Source organism: Onychomys torridus, chromosome 14, assembly GCF_903995425.1.
Source record: "Onychomys torridus chromosome 14, mOncTor1.1, whole genome shotgun sequence".
Taxonomy (NCBI): Eukaryota; Metazoa; Chordata; class Mammalia; order Rodentia; family Cricetidae; genus Onychomys; species Onychomys torridus.
This window is the reverse complement of record NC_050456.1, coordinates 45,977,740-46,001,095: the sequence shown is the minus strand read 5'-3', so window position 1 is coordinate 46,001,095 and position 23,356 is coordinate 45,977,740. Positions and strand designations below refer to the sequence as shown.

Sequence of the window (23,356 nt, the reverse complement as noted above, 5' to 3'; positions counted from 1 at the left end):
TCCTCTTTGTTCTGTAGTCTTGTCACTTTTAGACAGGCTACAGCAGAATTTGAAAAACATTTCATCATTTTTAACAATGGTGTATCATTATAATTGCAAACAAAACCTCTTTTCAATTTGCCTTCTTACCAGAGAAATCACCATTTGCTGTTTTATTTCTTAATATTTCAGAGCAAACGGATTCTTTTTCATTTACATCCTAAAAATACTCTCTGAAGTCCTTTAGTGTACTTTGAAGGGTTGGAAAAAATAGAACAACAAATTCCTTAAATTCAAAATAAACAAAAAAGATGGCATCTAAGGATGTTAAATTTTAATTCTACATGACTAATCTAGAGGTATAGGTACTTACTAAGACTAATGCAAAACATAGTCCCAAATTCCAATTTATTCATGCAACAATCAAACTACTGAGCTAAGTAATGTGTAGGAACTAAGACATAAAAGGCACAGAGAACCGTGTCTAAAATGATAGTCATTAGTTAGAAATGTGTGAATAATTTATAAGCAGAAACAAAAGAATCCCCAAATAAAGTGGGCTCATTCATTCAAGTTTCATTCATTTCATGGTTTTTATTAAAGGTATCGGGTTCTGGTTCACTCCTTCTGCACACTGACAAGATTCAGTTCAAGAGACAAATGCATAAATAAAGTTAAAATTGTGGTAAGTGTGTAAAATGGCAAGAAAAAATGGTAAGTGCTCAGAGAACAAAAGGAAATGGTACCTTATCTGTATGAAAAGGCCCAAGAAAGAATTCTCAGAGAAAGTCTGGGTGTTAAAGAACCAATAGCAGGGGTTGGAGAGATGACTGGCTCAGAGGTTGAGAGCACTGGCTGCTCTTCCAGAAGTCCTGAGTTTAATTCCCAGCAACCACATGTGGCTCACAACCATCTATAATGAGATCTGGTATCCTCTTCTGGTGTGCAGGCATAACCCTGTATACACACTAAATAAATAAATCTTAAAAACAACAACAACAAAAAAAAAAAACCAGTAACATTTGTGAGAAAAACTTCTGAAGGTGGCTAGGGAGATAACTCAGTAAATAAAGCACTTACTGTGTTAAGTTCAGATTCCATTCACCCACATAAATGCTAGGTAAGCATGATGGTCCACTTACAGTTACAGAGTTCAAAAGCAGAAGAGAGAGGAAATTCCTAGAGCAAGCTGGCTAGCTGGACTAGCTGTTCCTGGGAGCTCTGAGTCAACTGAAAGATCCTGCCTCAAAGAATAAGGTGAAGAGATATCAAGAAGATTCCCAACATCAATGTTGGGTTTCCATATGCGTTGTCCATACACATGTGAGCATACACACACACACATAGGCACATTGTGAAATGCTTTAGGAAAGATGAGTATACAGCTAAGTCAGTACAACGGGGAAATACACAAAAGTACACAGACATAAGACACACTGCTTTTGGAGAACTTTAGGTTACTCAACCTAAAGGCTTAAGTTTAGGATGCAAACTAGTAAATACTGAGAGTAAACGTTAGTGAAGTAAACAATCACCATGAAATGCCAGTGTTATAGATTCATCTAAAAACAACGAAATAAAAATAATTTTATCAAAATGTTTCAGAATAGCATACAATTTCTAGGTGAAAATCAGATAATTTTTTTAAAGTCTCACACAGCTGAGGTTGGCCTTGAACACGTAATCTTCCTGCCTTCACCTCCTACGTGTTGATATTCTATGTATGTGCACCATGCCCAGTTTACGCAGTGTTGGGAGTTGAAATGAGAGCTTTCTGCATAGTAGGTGTTATACCAAGAAAAATCTATTCCCAGACTCATAAAAAAACTTCAAGTGAAAAAAAAAAAAATCATGTATTTTTATGATAAATAAAATGGTTGAGACCAAGATTGGAAAAGCACAGGGACAAATAGCCAAACTAATAGAAACACATGAATTATGAACCAAAAGCTGTGTAGCTCCCAACTGGATCAGGCCCTCTGGATAAGTGAGACAATTGAATAGCTTGAACTGTTTGGGAGGCATCCAGGCTGTGGGACCGGGACCTGTCCTTAGTGCATGAGCTGGCTGTTTGGAACCTTGGGCTTACACAGGGACACTTTGCTCAGCCTGGAAGGAGGGGACTGGACCTTCCTGGACTGAATCCACCAGGTTTAAATGAATCCCCAGGAGAGTCTTGGCCCTGGAGGACATGGGAATGGAGGGGAGGAGGTGGGGAGAAAGTGGGGATGGGAGCGGGAGGGGGGAGGACAGGGGAACCCATGGCTGATGTGTAAAATTAAAACACAAATATAATAAATAACAAAAAAACAAACAAAAAATAAATAAAAATAAAATATATACATAATTACAACTGGGAATTCAAGACCTTATCTATGGTTTTAGATGGGTGGGAGGAAAAATGCTGCCTAACTTAATTTACCATGCTAACACTTATGCTCCTTTCAGCTGAATCTTCATGTGGCAGTATAGTTAAGAACACCACCCTATTTTTTATAACCTCAATGGAAAATTCCAAATTGTGACTTATAGTTAGGGCAACAAGATTCTAACTGTTTCAGTCAGATATACTAGACAAAATAAGTTGTATCCTACCAAAACTAAGAAAATAAAAGTCTGTTAAGCTGTCAATATATATCTTTAACTACAATTTATGTACAAAAGTGCTGTTAGAAAAGTCTTAAATACCTTCTTGCTGATTTCCTAACAGTGGCATTAGCCAAAGTAGGAAACCATAGGTAGAATAAAAAGGGAAAAAGCAATTGATCTCCAGTAATAATCAAATGTCACATATTACATATCTATGAAAACAGATTTGATGAAATTATTCATTACAAAGCAAGGCTAAGATGAGAAAACTGAAATTACATTTTAAAATTACAAAAGTTGGCTTATATTCTTTGACATAAGCAGCAACAGTCTATACTTTTATAGATCTTACTGTGAAAAACTATGGCTACATGGTTAAGGTAAATGTCATAAAACCAGCAATTCCCCTAAAATGAATAAAATAAAAAGTGCCAAATAAATACTTTGGATCTATGTCTTGCTTTCTTCTGGTCCGAGGCCTTATCCATGTTAGGCATGCATTCAATTCACTGCGGTTCATTCTTAGGAACTGAAAAATTCCACTATAAGGTTTGAATATTTTCACTCATGTGACATCCTTTTGCAAAAACAGTGCCTTGTCACTAGTGGTCTTCCTAGGTAGTGACAATAACTGAAATCACTGTATAAATACATAAAGCTAAAGGCAGGCAACTACAATTCCCATATGTAAAAAATGCATCAGCTAAAAAAAGGTTAAAGTCATAGAATTTGGTTCAAAGAGTCAAATTACGAGGAAGAAAGCCTATGTACTTCTATTCAATTATTCTGTCTCTGTAAAGATATTTACTGAATGCAAATATCTACCTGGATCCACTGTCTGGTTTTTTTATAAACATACCAGATCTCCTTCCCCTAAGCACCACTTCAGCTCTAAACACAATAGCTATCCTGATGGACAATGGGAGGGAAAACACGAAGAAGGTTTGAACAAATTAAAAAGCAAAAGAAATCCGAGTATGGAATAAGTTCATAAACACTTAGAGCAAAGTCAGCAAGGACCTGATCAGAATATCAGCAACTGGATTTTCATTTCGCAGCCTGTCTTTACCCACATGTAATATGCATAATAATTCAAAGACTGAAAGAGACACGAGCTAATAATGAGAACATCTGATTCACACAAACTTCCAGCTAGAAAACTTTTTCTATAAATGTCCAGATAATAAACAATTTAGGTTGCATAGCTACATAACCTAATATTATCCTCTAAATTTGTTCCCTGTTCCCCAACCACTGAAAAACAGAAAAACATTCTTAGCCTGGAAGTCATCAGTTACAAAGGGATTGATTGGGGGCCTGGATTTGTCCCACTGGACAGTTTGCCAAATCCTATTAAAACCAAGCAAGTTTAAAAAAGAAGAAGAAAGAAAGAAAGGAAAGAAAAGAAACACCACTATCTTTAGCAAGGCAGTCACTATTTGAAATCCTAGGGAGAAGGGAGCCGAAATTAATTACTCATATGAAAGCTATATTTACTTGTGTTTGGGAATTAATTCCACTTGCATTTTATCTATATTTTGAACTAAATAATTAAGCATTGATCAAAATACATGCTTCCAAGGGAACTGATAATACATTTGTCACTTCATAAACACAGGGATGGGCTACTCATAACCTAGACTTTCTGACCTCATCGCTAATAAATTAAAAACACATATATAAAAACTAAATATAGACAGAGATAGAGAGATAGAAATATATATATATATATATATATATATATATATATATATGGATAGATAGATAATAGATAGGCAGACAGACAGACAAATACTATACAAAAAAAAACAACTAAATATAAAATAAACCAAACTAAAGGCAAGTTGGAAATATTGAGAGTATAGTAAGTTAAAGTCTTATCAAACTGCTCTTGAACATCCAGGTGGGCAAATGAAGATAAGAGCATGTATCAGACAACACAGCAAGGGTAAATGGTTTTTAAGTAATCAGCTTCTCTCCTTCTAATAAGTTGCAGCCATGGACACAGCCATCCACCTACCTGGTTTCTACTGAACCATCTTTGTTGGGGGTAAGGAGTAAACAGTGTGTAAAAATGAGGAGGAAAAAGAATTTTTCTCTGCAGAAGAGACTTCCTGCTGATCCTATAAATAAGTAGAAATTTCTGGAGCCCACACTTCACAATGTACAACTCCAAATACAGACTTCCCTACTTATTATACCAAGGCCATCTAAAGGAGCCTTTAAAATATACTCTGATCCAAATAACAGGGGGGCACATAGCAGAGTAAGAATGTGCTCATGGCAAATATGTAAGATACAACTATCCACTAGGTCAAGTTGACTGGTAGTGTTGCCCATGTCAAATACTTCCTTACTGACTTTCTGTTTGCTAGATCTATTACTGTAAGAGAGTGATGAAGTTTTTGGCTATCATAGCCTATCTATCTTCTTCTCTTTGCCTCACAAATATTGTGCCTCATGTATTAGACACTGGTGTCAAGTAGACACCCGTTAAGGCTCAGTATGTCTGAATATAATTATTCCTTTATCATTTAGCAATGTTCTTCCACCTCTGTTAAGTCTGTTTATTGATAAATGAGAGTTAAGAAGTCTGGTACAGAGAGAAAGCTCAGGATAGCACATGATCTGGCCTGCTAGATCCATACAAACTAAGAGCAATGAGTGCTGCAGGAGTGTTGAACATTTTTCTGTGATATACCAGTTACTCCTAGAGTTATCATAGCACAATGATTAAGAATAAAACCAAAATGCCTGAGTTTGAACTCCACATCTAGTACTCACAGCTATACAAATTTCAGACAACTTAGCCAACTACTTTACTGTATTTTCCTGTCTTACTTCTATAAAATGGAAATAATGTACTTATTCCTAGGTCTGTTATTGGAATTAAATGAGTTTACATAGCATTTAGCATGCCACCTGATACACAGCAATACATTAATAGCTACTGTTTTGTCTTACCATTCCTACTGTAACAATGTTAAGATAATCAAGATGCTAGAGATAAAAAGAGAATCTCACATTGGTCCTTGCATCATGTCCTACTATAACTCAGCACCAAATGGATGAAATATAGCACAAAGACTTTGAGAAAAGCTCCACAAAATTATTATCAGTTGCAGCTCTACTATGGAAAGAATTATAAACAATGTATTGTGCCTATGTACTGGTAGGCTTAGCAATATAAAATACTTATATGGCTTTGGTAAAAACAGATTATTACATTTTACATACAAATTAATTTAAGCTTATTCCTTCTCAAAAACAGTTTTGCTCATTTTTATGTTGGGCCTAGTGTCAAATTTAGTTGAGACAAGAGACTAATAATTAACACTCCAAACTTCTACAACCTGGCTCATAGAATAAAAATATCTGTTACCAAGTCCAATGACCTAAGTTTGATCCCCAAAAGGACCCACATGGTGAAAGAGAGAACCACTTCCCACAAACTGTCCTCTGATCTCCACGAGAAAGCACTGGCCCATCCATGCCCACACACATATATATATATGCACAAAAAATAAAGTATTATTTTTTAAAGGCAAAGAAAAAAAGTCCAGAAATGACACACTTCCAACAAAGGAAAGAATCTATAGCCTTCAAAGTATTTTTATAAGCAATGTCTGGCATATGACTAAAAACTGACATGCAAAAAGGCAGTTATTGAGTAATCAAAAGAAAAGAGAACAGAAGTAAATCAGAAGGTGACCTAGAAATTGAAATAAGCAGAAAGACACAGTTATAGGAGGATAATTATTGAAAGAGATTTAGAACATTGTGGATACTTTTTATTAATTATTAGTTTGTGTATGGGTGCTTTACCTGTATGTGTGCCTGAATGTGTACCTGGTTCTCAAGAGAGCCCAGGAGAGAGCATGGGATCCCCTGGAAGCACAGTTACAGAAGTCTGTGAGCTACCATGTAGGTGTTGGGAATTGATCTTGGACACTCTGGAAGAATAGGCAATCCTCTTACTCACTAATCCATCTCTCCAGCCCCAAAGACAGACTTTAAAAAATGAGAATTTCCAAAGAAATCTGAAATTTTCAAAGAAAATCACCTTGATATGGTAGAATCAACCAAATATACGAGTTTAACAGCAGAATGTAAAGATAAGCTGGAAGATAGCTCAGAAAATACACAAACAGCAAAAAGGAATTAAATTAGCAAAGATGCATAAAAGCATATAACACTGTACAAAGAAGTTTTATAATACATGCATTTTCAATTCTAAAAGGAGAAATGAGAAAGCATAGCTTAGGAGTCGTACTTAAGTGTTTAAAATTGGATTTTAAACATGTCACCTCCCATATTGAAGAAGTTCAGCTAACTTCAAGCTGGATAAAAGCAAATCAAGTTGTACCCTGGCACATCACAGTCAACTGAGAAACAAACTACAGAGAGGAAAATGCAAATGCAGCCAAAGGAAAGGGCTCACCATGACAACTGAAGAATTCTCAACACAGTATGACGGTGGTTAGAACTCTTGACTGACATAAACCCACAGAAATGTTCTCAAGCAGGGAAGACTTTTTGCTTAGGAAAAATAAGACATTCTAGTAATATAAGGAATAATAAAACTATTTTTTAAGTATAACACACATAGATTGATATTAAAAAAATTGTTGCCAATCAAATTTTGTACCTTTTCTTAAAAAGTATCTTCCAAAAATAAAACTTTAAAAGAATGAGAAAATCTGAAATAATTTATTCTCCTTAAAATATGCATCGTAAAAATTACTAGAAGATATCCTTCAAGCTGAGGGAAATTATTCAAAAACTAAACTATAGGAAGAAATAATGAACTTAGAAGGGAAAAACATGTGGTAAACTGTAAGTTTTTTTTTTAATTGTTTGAGACTTTCATATATGCACATAATGTGTCTTGATATGGTGTTTTTAAAGGTAATAAAACAATAACAGTCTATAACATACTACAACAAAGGTATCCAAGATGGATGAGGCTTTAAAAGTTTGAAAATTACAAGATTTTTTTTAGGACTTCCAGAGCAATGCAAAATACTAAGATAAATGATAATGAAAAAGAATGTAGTTTATTATATGTGTGATACATGCATATGAGCATGCAGACGCATGCCCGTGGTAGATATCAGGTGTCTACGACACTTCCACATTATTCCCTGCAGACAGGGTCTTTCACTAAACCAGTTCTGTTCAGGCTAGACTGGCTCCTTAAGGAGCTCTTGGGATTCTTTTGTCTCTGTCACACAATACTGAAGTGATAAGCCCACATAGCCATTCATATATTTTCAGGAGTGCTGGAGATACAAAACACTCTTACCCACTGATAACCATTAAAAATTGGTGTAACTTGGCTGTGGAAATGGCTCAGTGGTTCAGAGCAGTGGCTCCTTTTCCAGATAACTGGGGATTTAATTCCTAGCACCCCATGGAAGCTCATAACCATCCATAAGGCCAGTTTCAGAGGATATGACATCTTCTTCTGGCCAAGATCAGGCTCACACACAATGCACAGACATACATGTAGTCAAAACACCCATACACATAAAAGAATTTTTTAAGTTAACATAAATTACCATGAAAAACAGAATAAAAGACTATATAATCCAAAAGACAAAAACAGGAGATGAGACAAATGGAGAAGAAATTTAGCAATATAAAAGAAGACATTAACCTGGTAATAGCATTAAATACAAATGCTAAAATAATTCAGTTAAGGTAGAGGTTGTCAGTCTGAGAGAAAAATGATGCAATGTTACCCTATTTAAAAGAAACACTTTAAATATTTAAACTTGTGTCTAAGTATAACTAAGGTTTAATTAAGGCCAATTAAGGTTTAAAACACTAACCAAACATATATAAATACTAGCCAAAAGAAACCTGATATAAACATTAATATTAAATAAATTAAATTTATAGCCATCCCAGAAAACAGGATAGTCCTGAGTTAGTTAGTATTCAACAAACTAAACAGCTTGAAGAGATGAAAGGAAAAACCAGAACTGAAAGGAGATAGGTAACAAGCATTTCTTTTTCTTAGACAGCAAAACAAGCAGTTAAATATTTTACATCTCCATAAACTCAGGAAATCTGGTCAGCATAATCAACTAACCTAACAAACAAACAACATGCTATGAAAGAGTGGAGCTGTAACAGTAGACCATTTTTTCTTACACATTCACCAACAAAAGCCACTTACTAATCCACAAAGTAAAAATCAAACTAAAATAATACAGAATATAACTTCATTTGGTTGAAAAATAAGCAAAAAAAAAAGATAAGTAACACAGCCCAATATACTAATTAAATAAAATACTACATAAATATGATATGGTACTAACAGATCACAACAAAAATTTGAAAATATTTTTATTGGATGACAATGAGAAGTTGACATTGTCAGAAAATGTAGAACAAAAATTAATTTAAAGCAAAGCTTTTCAAGTATATACAAGTTGAACATTCCTAATACAAAATGTGAAATCCAAAATCCAACAACATCTAAAACTTTTAAAAGCTTTATCACTCTAAAAATTTCAGATTTCAAAGCATTTCAGTTTTCATATTCTTGGATCAGGATATTCAGCTGGTAAAGTTGATGGAAATACTTTTTAAAAAGTTCAAATATGAAACAATTTCTGGTCTCAAGAATTTAAAATAAGGGACATTCAATCTATATTATAAAAGAAGCAACTTTTATAATCAGTTTCATAAACTTGCTAAGATAGCTTAGAACAGCAAAATAAATCCCAAAGAAAGTAAGTGTAAGGAAGAAATTATCAAACTAAGAGTAAAAATCAATAAAACAGAAAGCAAACTTATAGCAGACAAAAAATACAAAATATAAAAATATATAGCTGAGAACCTTCTAACACTACCACATTTAAAACTTGTGCTACCTGGATAAAGAAGAAACACAGAATGAAACAAGTTTTTAGCCAAACATGTAAATCATCTTAGATTGCCTAGCCAAGAGTCAAAGGTGTTTGCAGTCATAACCTTACACATTACTAGAGAACTAGACTGAGACCATCCTAAATTTGAAAAAAAAAAAAAAAAAATCAAGAGTAAATGGCTGTTTTAAGCTGTGATATTTCTTTGTTATACTATAGTGCATTATGCTATATTATATATAATATACACATATATAATTATATTAAAGGGCAGGTGGTAATGGCACACGCCTTTAATCCCAGCACTTGGGAGGCAGAGCCAGGAGGATCTCTGGGAGTTCAAGGCCAGCCTGGTCTACAGAGCGAGCTCCAGGACAGGCACCAAAACTACAGAGAAAAACCCTGCCTAGAAAAAAAAAAAAAAATTATGTTTATATATATATTTGTATGTTTAAAACTCCAATGTTGGAAAAAAAAAAACAATAATAAATGTCTTCAAAGTAGGCAATAGGGCTGGCTCAAAAAGATGGCTCAGTAAAAGCTGAATTCAGAGGCATAAAAAACCAGGCCAGGTGTGGGCCCGCATATACCTGTAACCCCAGTGGTAGAGACAGAAAGATCACCTGGGCTTGCTGGACACTACCCTGGACTTCCTGGTCTATGAGAGACCCTGTCCCAGAGGAAAAAAAGATAGACAACCCTACACATGTCATCACAGGCACATGCCCTGTACACAGCAAACATTATATGCACACGACACCTCCTTCCCAACCCACCCTCACTGCCTAACACATACACCAAAAAGAAACTGGCCACAGATTTAAATAACACTTTACCAAAAAACAAACAACAACAACAAAAAAAAAACCATAAGTGGCAAGTAAATACATGAAAACAATGTTCAACATCTTTAATTACAGAAGTAGACACTGAAACTTCAACGAGATGAAACTACATTCCAGTTTTAAAGGATGACACAAAAATCACTGCCAATAGCAAGTACTAACAAGGCCGAGAGGAATTAGAACAGTGTTGTTTAATGAGTCAGGGGATGGTAACGTGAGTAGGTGCATGTCTGTAGAGAGCAGAGGGGTCACCATGGGATGCCTTCTTCCAGCACTCTAACCTCAATCAATCAAACAGTGTGGAGAGAGAATCTTTTTGTACACTAGGAGGATGTATCTCCGCCTAAGGTGCCTTCTGGTTGATTTACTAAAGAGCTACAGGGGCAACAGCTAAGAGAAGTAATAGGCAGGACTTCTGGGGAGAAAGAGAGAGGAATTTGGGAAGAATTTGAGACACATGGGATTAAGCCGGAGAGATGCTGAAGGAGTGGGCATACTGTATGGAGGGGAGGTCAAAAGCCACGTGGCAGACCACGGATTAATTTAAATTATACGAGCTAGTTAGGAATAAGCCTAAGCTAAGGCCAAGCTTTTATAATTAATACTAAGTCTCTGTGTCATTATTTGGGGCTGACGATCCAAAGAAAGTCCAACTACAAAACAGTCTCTCATTAAACGGTCTCTCACTGAACCTAGGGCTCATAAATTGAACTAGGCTGGGGGGGCCAACAAGCTCCAGGGATCCACCTGTCTTTATGTCCCATCCTCACCCCATCCCAGTGCTGGGTACATACTGCTGTGCCCACCTTTTACCTGGGGACCTAAACTCAAGCCCACAATAATTTTCCCCAGTGAACCATCATCACCCCAGCCCCACCACCCAACAGCTTCTTATGAAGTTAAATATGCACTTAATATATGGCCCAGCATTTCCCATGCCAATTATTTAACCAAGAGAGAAAAAAAAAAAAACCCTTATGTTCACATAGAAACTTATAGGGCAAAGATTAATACTGTCACTGTCTGCAGTTGTTAAAAAGTAGTAACTATCCAATGACCTTCAATAGATAGGAAAAATTTTTTTGCAAAAAATAAAACCCCAAAATGTGAGCCATATAACAACTCATCACTAAAAAGGAGTAAAAAAATTTACTTGGAAATAAAAAAGCATACAAACTAATATACACAAAAAATTGATGAGTCCCAAATATATTATGCCAAATGGAAGATGCCAGATCCAAAAGGCTACATACTGCATGATTTCACGTATGACACTCTAGAAAAGCAAACATATTGGACAGCCAACAGATAAACAGGAGTCACAGTTGGGAGGCAGGGACAGGATTTAACTAAAAGAAGCAAAAGAACTCTGGGGAGAGGTGGAGTTCTGATACAGCTTGATGGTGATGATTGCATAATTGTGACCACTTGCCAAAACCCACAGACCACTGAAAGTAATACATTTTACTGTAAGGAAATTATTCATCAATGAGTCAGACAATTGTACACATACACATATACACATATCCTGACACTGCCATTCCTATACAATGTGCTTGTACCTTTCTATCCCTCAAACAGACTTTTTTTTTTTTAATTTTCTTCTAAATTTATCACAGTATCAAAAATTTGTAGTTGGAAAGTTAGGTAATGGCTTTTAAAATTATTGTCCTGAATCTTAAAAACTGTCATTTCAGGCTTTTGATTTGTTTTACAACTCCAATTTATAAGCCTTATCTCAAAGAAATTACCCACTATTACATTTACCTGAATTAATACACTATCTAATGGCTTATGAATATTTACCTTACTATGAAAAAAATAGGCATTAAACTGAGCACAAAATACTATCTGAATTATAATAAGGAAAAAAGTCTGAATGCTAACAAGCACCTCCATGGCTCATGTCCTAGCTTTAAAATAAAATCCCCGTGGATTGTGTACAAACAGGCTTACCAGTGAGGTCTACAGAAGAGCCTGGGGAGACTTACTTCCCTAATGAGGGAAAATAGCCATGCATTTATTTTACTAAGTTTATATGCTTATTTATAAAAATGCGTTCATCTGTATAGTCTGTTTCTAGATTGTATTTACATTTATTAAGTATGTCAGCTCTTAAAAGCTATTTCTATGTTTGAATGCAGTTGTTAGGAATTTAATTTCAATGTACAAAAATATTTTTAAAAAGCAGCTTAAAAGACCCTATGTGGGGTTGGAGAGATGGCTTAGACTTTAGAACAGGTTCTGATCCTGCCTTTGAGTTCAGTTCCCAGCAAAGACATCAAATGGCTCACAAGTGCCTGCACCTCCAGCTCGAGGGGATCTGATGCCCTCTTCTGCACCCCATGGTACTCGTGAGCACAAATCTATATGTAGAAAGACACATATATACATAATTTTCAAATAATAAAAATTAATATTAAAAGATACTATGATTAGTTTTCTGAAGAACTCATATTAATAACACATTTTCCTTCATACAGCAAAAACAAGATACTTTGTAGTAAGAAAAAAGGAAACAAATATCAGTATTAAAGATGGAACATGCAGAAAATTCAATGATTATTCAGGAGCCTAAATTATAAAGAAAAAAATCTTCTCTGGAAGAGAAGTCTGTACTGAGACTTTTAATTAAGATTTTTCTGGGTCAGTGATTTTTCTGTTTTCAGCTTAGGAAGATAAGAGTTCAGGCTGTGTAGCTATACTGCCAGAATTCAAAGAAGGCTCCACCATTTGTTAAAGTGTAATCTTGGACAAATTAAATTACTTAACATCCCTTATGATTCTTCATCTGTAAAATGATTGAACACAGTACTAGAATCTCATAAAGATATCTTCAAATTATATAAAATAATCTGTCTTTGGCACAGTACCTGGCATATGACAAATTCCCAATAAATGATAGTTATTATTAGCAATGGCTAAATCAAGAATAATGAATCACTTATAAACTTCAATTCAAAGATCACACCTTCCATAACCCTGCCTGACGAACCTCCAATAGGATGATTCAATTCAGAAAATTACCATCCACTTTCTTATCCCTGATCACTTAGCTCCTTGCTGAGTAATCCTACTGTGACAATTACCCCTTTCACAACTCACACCGAAGCTAAGCCTTCATTTGTTTTTGTGAAAGTGTTAACATCCAACATTATCTACCGTAGGATATTTTTTTAAAGACAAAACTGACGATGAGTTAGAGTATACTATGTGAGACATCTGAGTTCTAAAAGCAGTGTGAAATGCAATGGATGCAAATGGTGGCGTGAGAGAACCAGGAGGTCCTCTCTAGTGCTCCACTTTCCATTCCTGAATTATGTTTCTAAAAAGTAATGTATAATTCAGCTATATCTCAACACCACTTGCCAGTACTGCCAATTACCACCTCTAATGTACAAGTTTTCCTAGGTTCATTTCTAGCCCTGCAGCTTTTTAAAGTGACAGAAAGCTCTACACACATGCTTATTCTTAGATGTGAAGTAAGAGAATCAGAAGTTGTCAGACAACTGGTAAACTCAGTAACTGTGAGTTAAAGATAACTATAAATAGCTATCACTGTTTGTGTTTTCCATTGAAATCAGCTTTCCAAACAACTGATGTCTTTGAATAGCTATGTCACAATTGTTAGTATACTAGAAGTAATGATAACAATTACCCATGTTCCAGATGCACTGTTCTACTTAACAATGAATTTTTGCTATTCATCTGAAGAATTTAACAAGAGTAACTAAGCCTTTCAAAAAATATGTCTCTGTTGTAGTCCACAGAGTAAAAAAATTTAATAACCACTAACTCAAATCACATAAAGTTTGTGTTCAACAGTCTAAACATAATTGTAAATGAAACATAAGCAAATTAATACCATAGCTTTTATATACTGATTCATATGAAAAATATGATTTGCAACTATGTAGACTTTACCTACATTGACTATAGATGTATCACTGAACTTTTAAAATGCCTGCTAAAACAGTTAAAATTTTGCAAAGACAGTTTGTAGAAATTGTACTTTTCAACAGCAGAATGAGGCCCCATACCTAAAAGCCAAGCATAGTATTTCATCAAATCCTTCAGTATTTCAAACCTACCGGAGAGACTCAGCCATCCTCCTCAAGTCTTCATTTTGTTGTTTTAATCGTTCCAGCTTTGCAAGAATCTTGGAGAGTTCTCTGCTAGAGTGATCAGGGTGGTCATTATCTCGAACCAAATGACCACCTATATAAAACAACAAGGTCCCCCAGGCAAAAAGAATGAGCATAATCCAACGCCAGGAACCAGTCCATGGCCGCATTTTCAGAGTTTCAACTCCGTTCTCTGTCTTCCTGGAGCTCAAAGAATTGGAAACATTGTACTCTGGTCCTAGTTAGCCACACAGGAACATAGGTTTCTGTTGTTTCAACACATGATGCTTTAGACAAGTTAGTCTCTGGTATCCTGTGCCTCTTACAAAAGGATCTTCCTGGTGATGCAAGTAGGAAGCTTCCCTGTCCTGCGCTTCACTTCGTGGCTCTACATGCTGTGGAAAGAGTAAGAGATGCACTAAGTTGTTTTGAGATACAGAAAACAACATAAATTGACATTTATGGAGTCCCAGAAAACCCCATGGTATTTTTTGGCCAGGAGGCTGAAAGACAGTTTAGCTACCCAGTACCAGGTAAAAAGTAAACGCTTTAAATTTGTACATTAAGTCAACCGCACACATCAGGGTTCTACCTAATGGCAAATAGTTCACTCCAAGCCTGGAAGTCTAATTCCATCACAACTATTCTTTCTTGGATTGTTGTGTAATAACCCTCATACAGGGATTCAAAGACTGTATCTTTGAACAATTAAGCCAAACAAATTCAGCTATGTATTTCAGGTTAATGTGTTCATTATCTAAAGCAAAAGCAAGTTCTCAGTATGAGTGAATTCATTTCTACAACTTCTCATCCCTCCATCTTACCACTGGGCTGTCATTTCACTATTTAACTTGCAAACTGTCATTTTTAGGATATATTCTCAAACTGACTTGAACCTTAGAGAAGCAAAGGTTATCATCATAAACCATCAACCAATTGGCAACCACACCAACATCAAAAGGTACAAATGGATCAGGCCAGGCCATTATTTTTTCAAATATATTTAAAAACACTAATAATTACAGGGGTAGATATGATGTAAGTATATTATATATATATATATATGTATGAAATGTCACGATGAAATCCATTTTTTCTATATGAACTAATAAAAGTTCCAAAATTCCAAAAGAAGGCTAACACCAGTTAGATCCTTAGGGTGACTGTGCATGTTAAACTCCAAATGTTCATTCTTTAATTAGCTTTAATTATGTGTTTTGTCATTTCTCAATCAGTATGCTTAGAATTATCTTAGAAATAAAATTATCTTCTCCCCCAAAGAACATATATGAAAAATGTAACTTAAAGTGACTGGGCAAATCTAAAGCTATGGAAGAAAAGTCATATATCAAAGAACAAAATTATATAGTTTTATAAAGGGGGGTTTGGTTTAAAACATTTAAACATGTAAGACTACATACATGGAGCACATGACCACAAATTAAATTACCACTAAGAGAGTAAATAGAGCTGGGTGGTGGTGGCGCACGCCTTTAATCCCAGCACTCAGGAGGCAGAGGCAGGCGGATCTCTGTGAGTTCGAGGCCAGCCTGGGCTAACAAGTGAGTTCCAGGAAAAAGGCTCAAAGCCACACAGAGAAATCCTGTCTCAAAAAACCAAAAAAAAAAAAAAAAAAAACCAAAAAAAAAAAAAAAAAAAAAAGAAAAGAAAAGAAAGAAAAGGAAAAGCTGAAGAAAAAGTATTCCAAAAATCAAAGTATAGGGCTACTATTTATTTTTCTACTTCTGAATCTTAATTTTTATTGACTTTAAATGAACAAAAACTCAGAAGAAATTCTCTCCAATAGAATGTCCTAGAAACACCATTTATTCTGGTTTCTGCTAAAACACAGAATGGGAGGAGGCATCTATTCACTGACTATTGTTTGAAAGCAACATTCAGGAAGCACTAATCCCAAGGACTATTTAATGTCTTGTCTGCTACCTTAATAAATAGTTTAAGTCTACTAAGGATACTTTGTGTTGTTGTTGAACTCTACTGTTTATCTTCTCCCTTTCTCAAAACCCTGTGCCTCTCAATCTTAGATATCCCCATCTAGCATTCAAAGACTAAAGTCTGTTTAGTGTTCAGGTTGCTTACCACCCTAAAGGGAGAACAGAGCAGATAAATGAGGTGGACTGAAGTCTCATGCAATAGCCAACTTTATTCAGAGCATCAATTTATACTTTAAGAAGAGTCACACAAGTGTAAAATCACTGCACGTGGCAAAACTATGTTTTCCTATAGAGGCATATAAACAAATAACAATAGCCAGTTGTGATGAAGAACCTGAAGTAAACTCACTCCTGTCCACTACCCCTGGGAAGGACATGAAAACACATTCCAAGAATTTTGTATTTTTAAAGAAACTGTGGTCACAAGATTTGTCTTGTTTTCTTGGCATTTTCTCCTACACACTCAGAACCCACCTTGCACAACTCCATTCTTGGACCGTGTTCTAACACTGGTGAAGAATCAGTTAGTGAGGTTGACTTTTCCACACATATAGAAACAATGCAGAGATTCAAGGCTTCCTGATTAAAATAAAGCTCTAGTCTGGCAGCTTAAGCAATGGATTCAATTTAATAATTCATCAAAAATTGAAGTATGGACATGTGAGTTAATAATACTTTGCTGAAAATTTCCATCATACCACACACTGAAGCTATTATAGACCCTAGCTATTTCCCAAGATATTAGGAGATTGGATAGGCAGATGTTCAAATACATAAACAAAAAAATTACAACTTCATTTTTCCCTAGACTATGATAGACAACAAAACTTTCAAAAAAGAATAATTTAAGCAACAAGGAATAACAAAATAGGCTGAAACATTTTACTTGCAATTATAATGTAAATTATCACAATATTCAAAGAGAAGATTTTAACAAAGTTTATAGAAACATGTACTTTGTTATAGAAATAACATTGGAATTTGATGAATTCCAGTATTCAAAATATCCAAAGTATTAAATTACTATACTTGCAGCAAGACTGAGATTATATAAACTATAAAACATTAATTATTATAAAGTAAAACACGATCATGTTCTTAACTATTAATATTACCTTAACTCTGTTTTTTAAGAGATTGTTTCTCAGAATTCTATAGAGTTCTTAACAAATATTTTCTAAATGGAAGTCGAAAAATGAGTATTTTCTATGTAGTATTTTCCTTATCATGATTTAAAAGAGTATGTATTGAACTGTTCTCCTATCTGCTAACCACAGCCAAAGCCTAGTTGTTTTCTTGTCATGTTTGAACCATGACTGTCAAAACATGAACGCCAACGTTTTGGTCATTTAGTTTGCTGTTGTCTCCCAAGCACTTAGAGCAGTAGCTGCCATTCAATCACTAATGAAAACTTGTGAGCAGGTAAATGCATGAAGGACTGTGTCACACATGACATCTATGTCAAACTTGAGACAGCAAATTTGAAATTGGAGAGCACTATTGTAAGCAAAGTGGATTAAAAATAAAATCATTTGTAAACTTGAGGATTTACTGTTGTCAACGCATTATCTTACAATATTCTGAAATTTTCTCAAAGTGGGTTGATTTCTTTTCAAATGTTTATTATCTTACTCCTATTTAGAATCTCATGATACTCTTGTTCTGCAGAATATTAAATAGATTAAAATATGGCGGGCTTCCTCCTGCCAATGTTTTTGATTTTTTTCAATACTGACTTTTAAAAGGATAGAGGTATTTAAATGATTTATTTCTTCTGCTACCTAAAAAAAACAGAATATTTTTACTTTTGTTTCTTGAACAACAAAAATACCACAAGCAAATTTTTACTAAAGTCTTTTCCTAAATCTGAGAGCTAGAGTGCAGTATTAATGAGACCAGAAGTTTGAGCAGAACTGTTACAAGCCTAAATAAGGTTAATGATATGCAAAGCATTATATGTACTGCTTAGCAAAGAAGAAGTACTCGATAAAACATAATTTTATCTTAATGTTGACAAGGGATAGAGATTAAAATTGTATGTGCTATAATACAGAGTTAAGATCAGTTGAATCTGTATTATGCTACATTATGGATAGGTAACCTCATTAGGTGCCAATTTCTTTACCTGTAAAATGGGAACAACAGTTGTCTTTTCTAGAGAATATTGAGGAAGATGGCTATGTTTTGTTGGGTTATCCTGTTCTGTGTTACTGTTAAGTAAAGAACTCCTAAGCAGAAGGTTGACGTCATTAGAAGATTTATTTATCCTTTTTCTTTTCTTTCTCTCTGGTATTGCAATCTTACTTAACCTTTGCTTTATATTTGAAAACAGCTTTTCTAAAATATTTTTATAAGCCCATATATATCTTTAAGTTGTATTTTCAGACCTCTTTAAAACAAGCAGAATGAAATCTATATGCATTTCTCTAGTGTTGGTACACTCCTGAAAAGGAAATTTTCAAGGAAAAATAGACAACAAATATTAAAAGTGCACATTTAAGTAAGACCTCGCCTCATAGTTCAGGCATAAACATAGTTAGACTCTCCAATGCACTGGAGGATGAGGGCAGTTGTCTTAGTCACTGCTCTATTGCTGTGAAGAGACACCATGACAAAGGCAACTCTTAGAAAGAAAGCATTTAACTGAGGACTAGCTTACAGTTTCAGAGGCTTAGTCCATTATCACCATGGCAGGGAATATGGCTACACTCACAGCATTGGAGCAATAGCTGAGAACTATATCCTGCTCTGTAGGCCAAGAGAGAGAATGAAAGATGCTTGGCCTGGTGTGAGTTTTTGAAACCTCAAAGCCTATTCCCAGTGACACACTCCTCCAAAACGGCCACAGCTCCTAATCCTTTACAAATAGTGCCACTCCCCGATGACTAACAATCAAATGACTAACTTTTGGGGGCATTCTTATTCACACCACCACAGCAGGTATGCACATCCATGCATGTGTGGAGGCCAGACGTCAACATCTGGTATAGTCCAACTGTTCGTTGCGCTCCTTAGTTTCTTGTCACCATGACACAAACTAGAGTCATCGGGGATGAGGAACTCTCGCTTGAGAAAATACTCCACCAGACTGGCCGTAGGTAAGTGGTCCTGGGGTATACACAAGAAAGCAGGCTGAGTAATGGTTTCTGCTTCAATTCCCGCCACCAGGTTCCTGACTCAGCTACTCTCAGTGATGGACTATAAGCTGGAAGTTGCTTTTCGTCATGGTGTTTATCACAGCAATAGATTTCAAACTAAGACATTAGCTGTCTTTCTCTTTGAGACACTGAATCTAGATCTACAATTGGTTAGACAAACTAGCTATGCTTGTAGCATGAATCTTAAAGGTCCTTATTAATAAAATCAAACCCGAGGCCAGTTATTGGGGTGAATGCTGGAAGATCAGAGAAGCAGAACAAGCCACAGCTATTTCACCTTGCTAGTTCCTCAGGTGATCCTGTTTCCTCAGGCTGGAAGCTTCTGAGTCCTCCTCCACATGAATCTCAGCTGAACTGTGCTGCTCTAAAGCCTGAATGCTTATCCAGCCAAAATGCTTAACCAAATGCTTAACTCACCCTGGTGCCTGGTTTTCACGCCTTATATCTTTCCCTTTCTGCCTGTCACTCTCTGAGATTAAAGGCTGGGTTTCTGGGATTAAAGGCTTGGTCACATGCTTAGCTGTTTCTAAAGTGGCCTTGAACTCAGAGATCCGGCTAGCTCTGCCTCTCAAGTGCTGGGATTAAAGGCGCGCACCACCACCGCCTAACTTCTGCTATGGCTTACTCTTCCCGTTTTCTAGCCACCATTTCTGGCTCTGTTCTAGTGGGGTCTGTTCTCTGACCCCAGATAAGTTTATTTCAGGGAACACACAATATTTTGGGTAACACAATACCACCACACATGCTCCCCACAATGTTGGCCATGAACTCACTCTATAAGACTTGAGCCCTAACAAACTCTTCTGTAAGTGGCCTTGGACACTGTGTCTCTTCACAGCAATAGAGAAGGAACTAGAACAAGCCTTGAGGAGCAAAATCTTGACAGAGTATAAATGGTAGTAGGCTAATACATTTGGGTTTTAATAAGCAAAGGAAAGATAAGATTAACCAGAGTTTATAAATGTTTTACAATGTTTATGCATATTATCACATAATGTTCACAATTGTGTCTACAAAATATATTCCAATTTTATAGTTGGGTAAGCTGTCCATACACTTTATAACCCATGACAGATTTAAGAAGTTTGCTCTTCACACTACATTATGTTACCAATCAAATATATATTCATGTAAGTATAGATGTACACATACAACTCAATTAGAAGAATTGTAAATGTACACATTTCACTTCAGTTTATTAATAGTATCACTTTACTTGCTTTGCCAACAACCAATAATGTATGTCTTCTTCAGTCACTCTCCACCTTATTTTGTGTGTATGTATGTGTTTATTTGTGTTGTATGTGTGTGTGCTTATGGATGTGCACATTTGTGTGTGTGTGTGTGTGTGTGTGTGTGTTTGTGTACATGTGTGCACTTGCCTATGCCAGCATTTGTGAGGCCAGAGGCTGACCAGGATGCCTCCCTCAATCTCCACCAATTCTCTGCCTTATTTTTTGAGACAGTATTTTTTTTTATTAAATATGTTTATTTATTAATTTTTTTTCCATTTTACATACCAACCCCAGTTCCCCCTCCCTCCCCTTCTCCTGCCTCCTCACCTCCCTCCCACTCTGCCCCCATCCACTCCTCAGAGTAGGTAAGACCTCTCATAGTAGTCAACAAAGTCTGGCATACCAAGTTGAAGGAGAGCCTAGCCCCTCTCCATTGTATGAAGGCTGAGCAAGGTATCCCACCACAGGGAATGGGCTCCAAAAAGCCAGTTCGTGCATCTGGGATAAGTCCTGGTCATGCTGCTAGGGACCCCACAAACAGATTGAGTCACACAACTGTCACCCACATTCAGCGGGCCTAGTTCAGTCCCATGCAGGTTCCTGAGCTGTCAGTCCAGAGTCAGTGAGCTCCAACTAACACTGGTCAGCTGTCTCTGTGGGTTTCCCCATCATGATCTTGACCCCCTCTTCTTTTTTTTTTTTTCAATGTCGAATGTCATTTATTGAAGGAGGGAGGAGGTCTTAAATACAGACTTACAGCACAATGGGGGAACCCTGGTTGGCAGAAAATCACTTCTGCTTCTTAAGGTTTTTTTGTTTGTTTGTTTGTTTTGAGCTGAGGATAGAGACAGTATTTTTAATGTAACCTTGAATTTGACATTTTGGCTACACTGGCTACTGAGGAGTCCCTAGGATCTGCCAATTTCTGCACCCCAGTGCTGGCATTATAGCCACTCAAAGAAATACCTTGGTTTTTACATGGATGCTAGGATCTGAACTCAGGTCCCAATGCTTACACAGCAAGCGCCTGACCCAGTCACCCATCTCTTCAACCACCACCTCAGACTGCCCGAGGGTAAGAGGAGCAGTCCAGACTTCTAACTTGTTTGAATATTATAAGTTAATTACATGAGAAAACACAACCGGATATATTACTGCACATAACTATTAAAGTAAGATACTCCTTGTAGAAATCTCATTAATGTGATTATGAGTTTGTAACTCATAACTAGGCCAACTAATTTCTAAATTATTAGCAATTTTGATGAATTAAGAGAATATTCTGTATTTGTGTATCAAAGATAACAAATATTTTAAATTCTTAGGTGCATATATTTTTACCCCATCAAGAAGAAATGTGAAAATGTGATTACTATGTGTTTTAGTTGAGTTTCTATTGCTGTGAAGAAACACCATGACCACAGCAACTCTTGGAGAACATTTAATTGGGGCTGGCTTACAGTTCAGAGGTGCAGTCCACTGTCAACATGGCAGACAGAACATGGCAGAGTGCAGGCAGACACAGTGCTGAAGAAGGAGTGAGAGCCCTACACCTCTGATCCACAGGCAACAGGAAGTGAACTAAACTAGGCATAGCTCGAGCAGACCTCAAAGTCCACCCCCACAATGACACACTTCCTCCCACAAGGCCACACCTATTCCAACAAAGCCACACCTCCTAACAGTGCCACTCCCTATCAGCTTTTGGAGGCCAATTACATTCCAACTACCACACTATGTAAGTATTAAATGAAAACTGAACTTCATAGATATCACTCTTTTCTTCTATCCCTTCTTCCTTCCACATTTTAATTCAGTTGGTTTCACCATGGTGCTTTTACAGAAAATGACAGGGGGGGTCAACTATTTTTGCTGGCTTCATTCTGTTTTTCTTATTTTAATACACACTCACACACATATGTATGGATACACACACACACACACACACTCACATACATGTATGTTAACTACCCCTTTCACTTATGGGAGCCAATTAGAAAAAAAGATTCTAATAAATTCTTTAGTACCACTTAATTTTTTTTTTTTTTTGAGCTGAGGAATCGAACCCAGGGCCTGAGCTAAATCCCCAAACCTTAATTTTAAAGAGGGTTGAAAACAACAGAGAATGTGCTTTTTTAAAGATACATATTTGAGGATATGTTAATCTAGAATTGAACTGGCTTAATTCGTAAAGGATTCTTAAATTAATAGTACTCTGTAACTCATGACTAGCTTTTCTCTAACATTTTGTTTATAATTTCTTTTTCCAAACTTATGCTTCCTAGTGTTTCTTAACCAAGAAAGCACATCATTAAAAAAATAACAGTCAAACTAAACATCTGTTAACCTTGCAAACTTTACCTTCATTAAAATGTAACAAATGATTTTTTTTTTCACCTGAAAATTTAAGTCCATCTCATCACATAGAATTAACTAGGGAAGCATTCTGAAGTAATGACTATCTAGTTTGTTTTAATTCAAAGAATTATGAAGTGAATGTTTACAATTATCCCATCTGTTCTGAAAAGGTTAGGAAAGATGGGCCTAGTCCTGTCATTTGCTGATTAAAGCACTAGTTATTTGAGTTGATCCT

At 36.0% G+C, this 23,356-nt stretch overlaps 1 protein-coding gene across 4 annotated transcripts in view; it reads right to left on the bottom strand.

Annotated features, from left to right (window-relative positions):
- Fut8 (fucosyltransferase 8) overlaps positions 1-23,356 on the bottom strand; it is a 224,399-nt gene that overhangs the window by 107,331 nt on the left and 93,712 nt on the right. For all 4 annotated transcript variants that reach the window (XM_036206454.1, XM_036206453.1, XM_036206456.1 and 1 more), the window contains one exon: positions 14,383-14,810. In XM_036206454.1, the coding sequence (XP_036062347.1) occupies positions 14,383-14,585 (203 nt within the window). In that variant the 5' untranslated portion in view covers positions 14,586-14,810. The remainder of the gene's footprint in view (positions 1-14,382; positions 14,811-23,356) is intronic.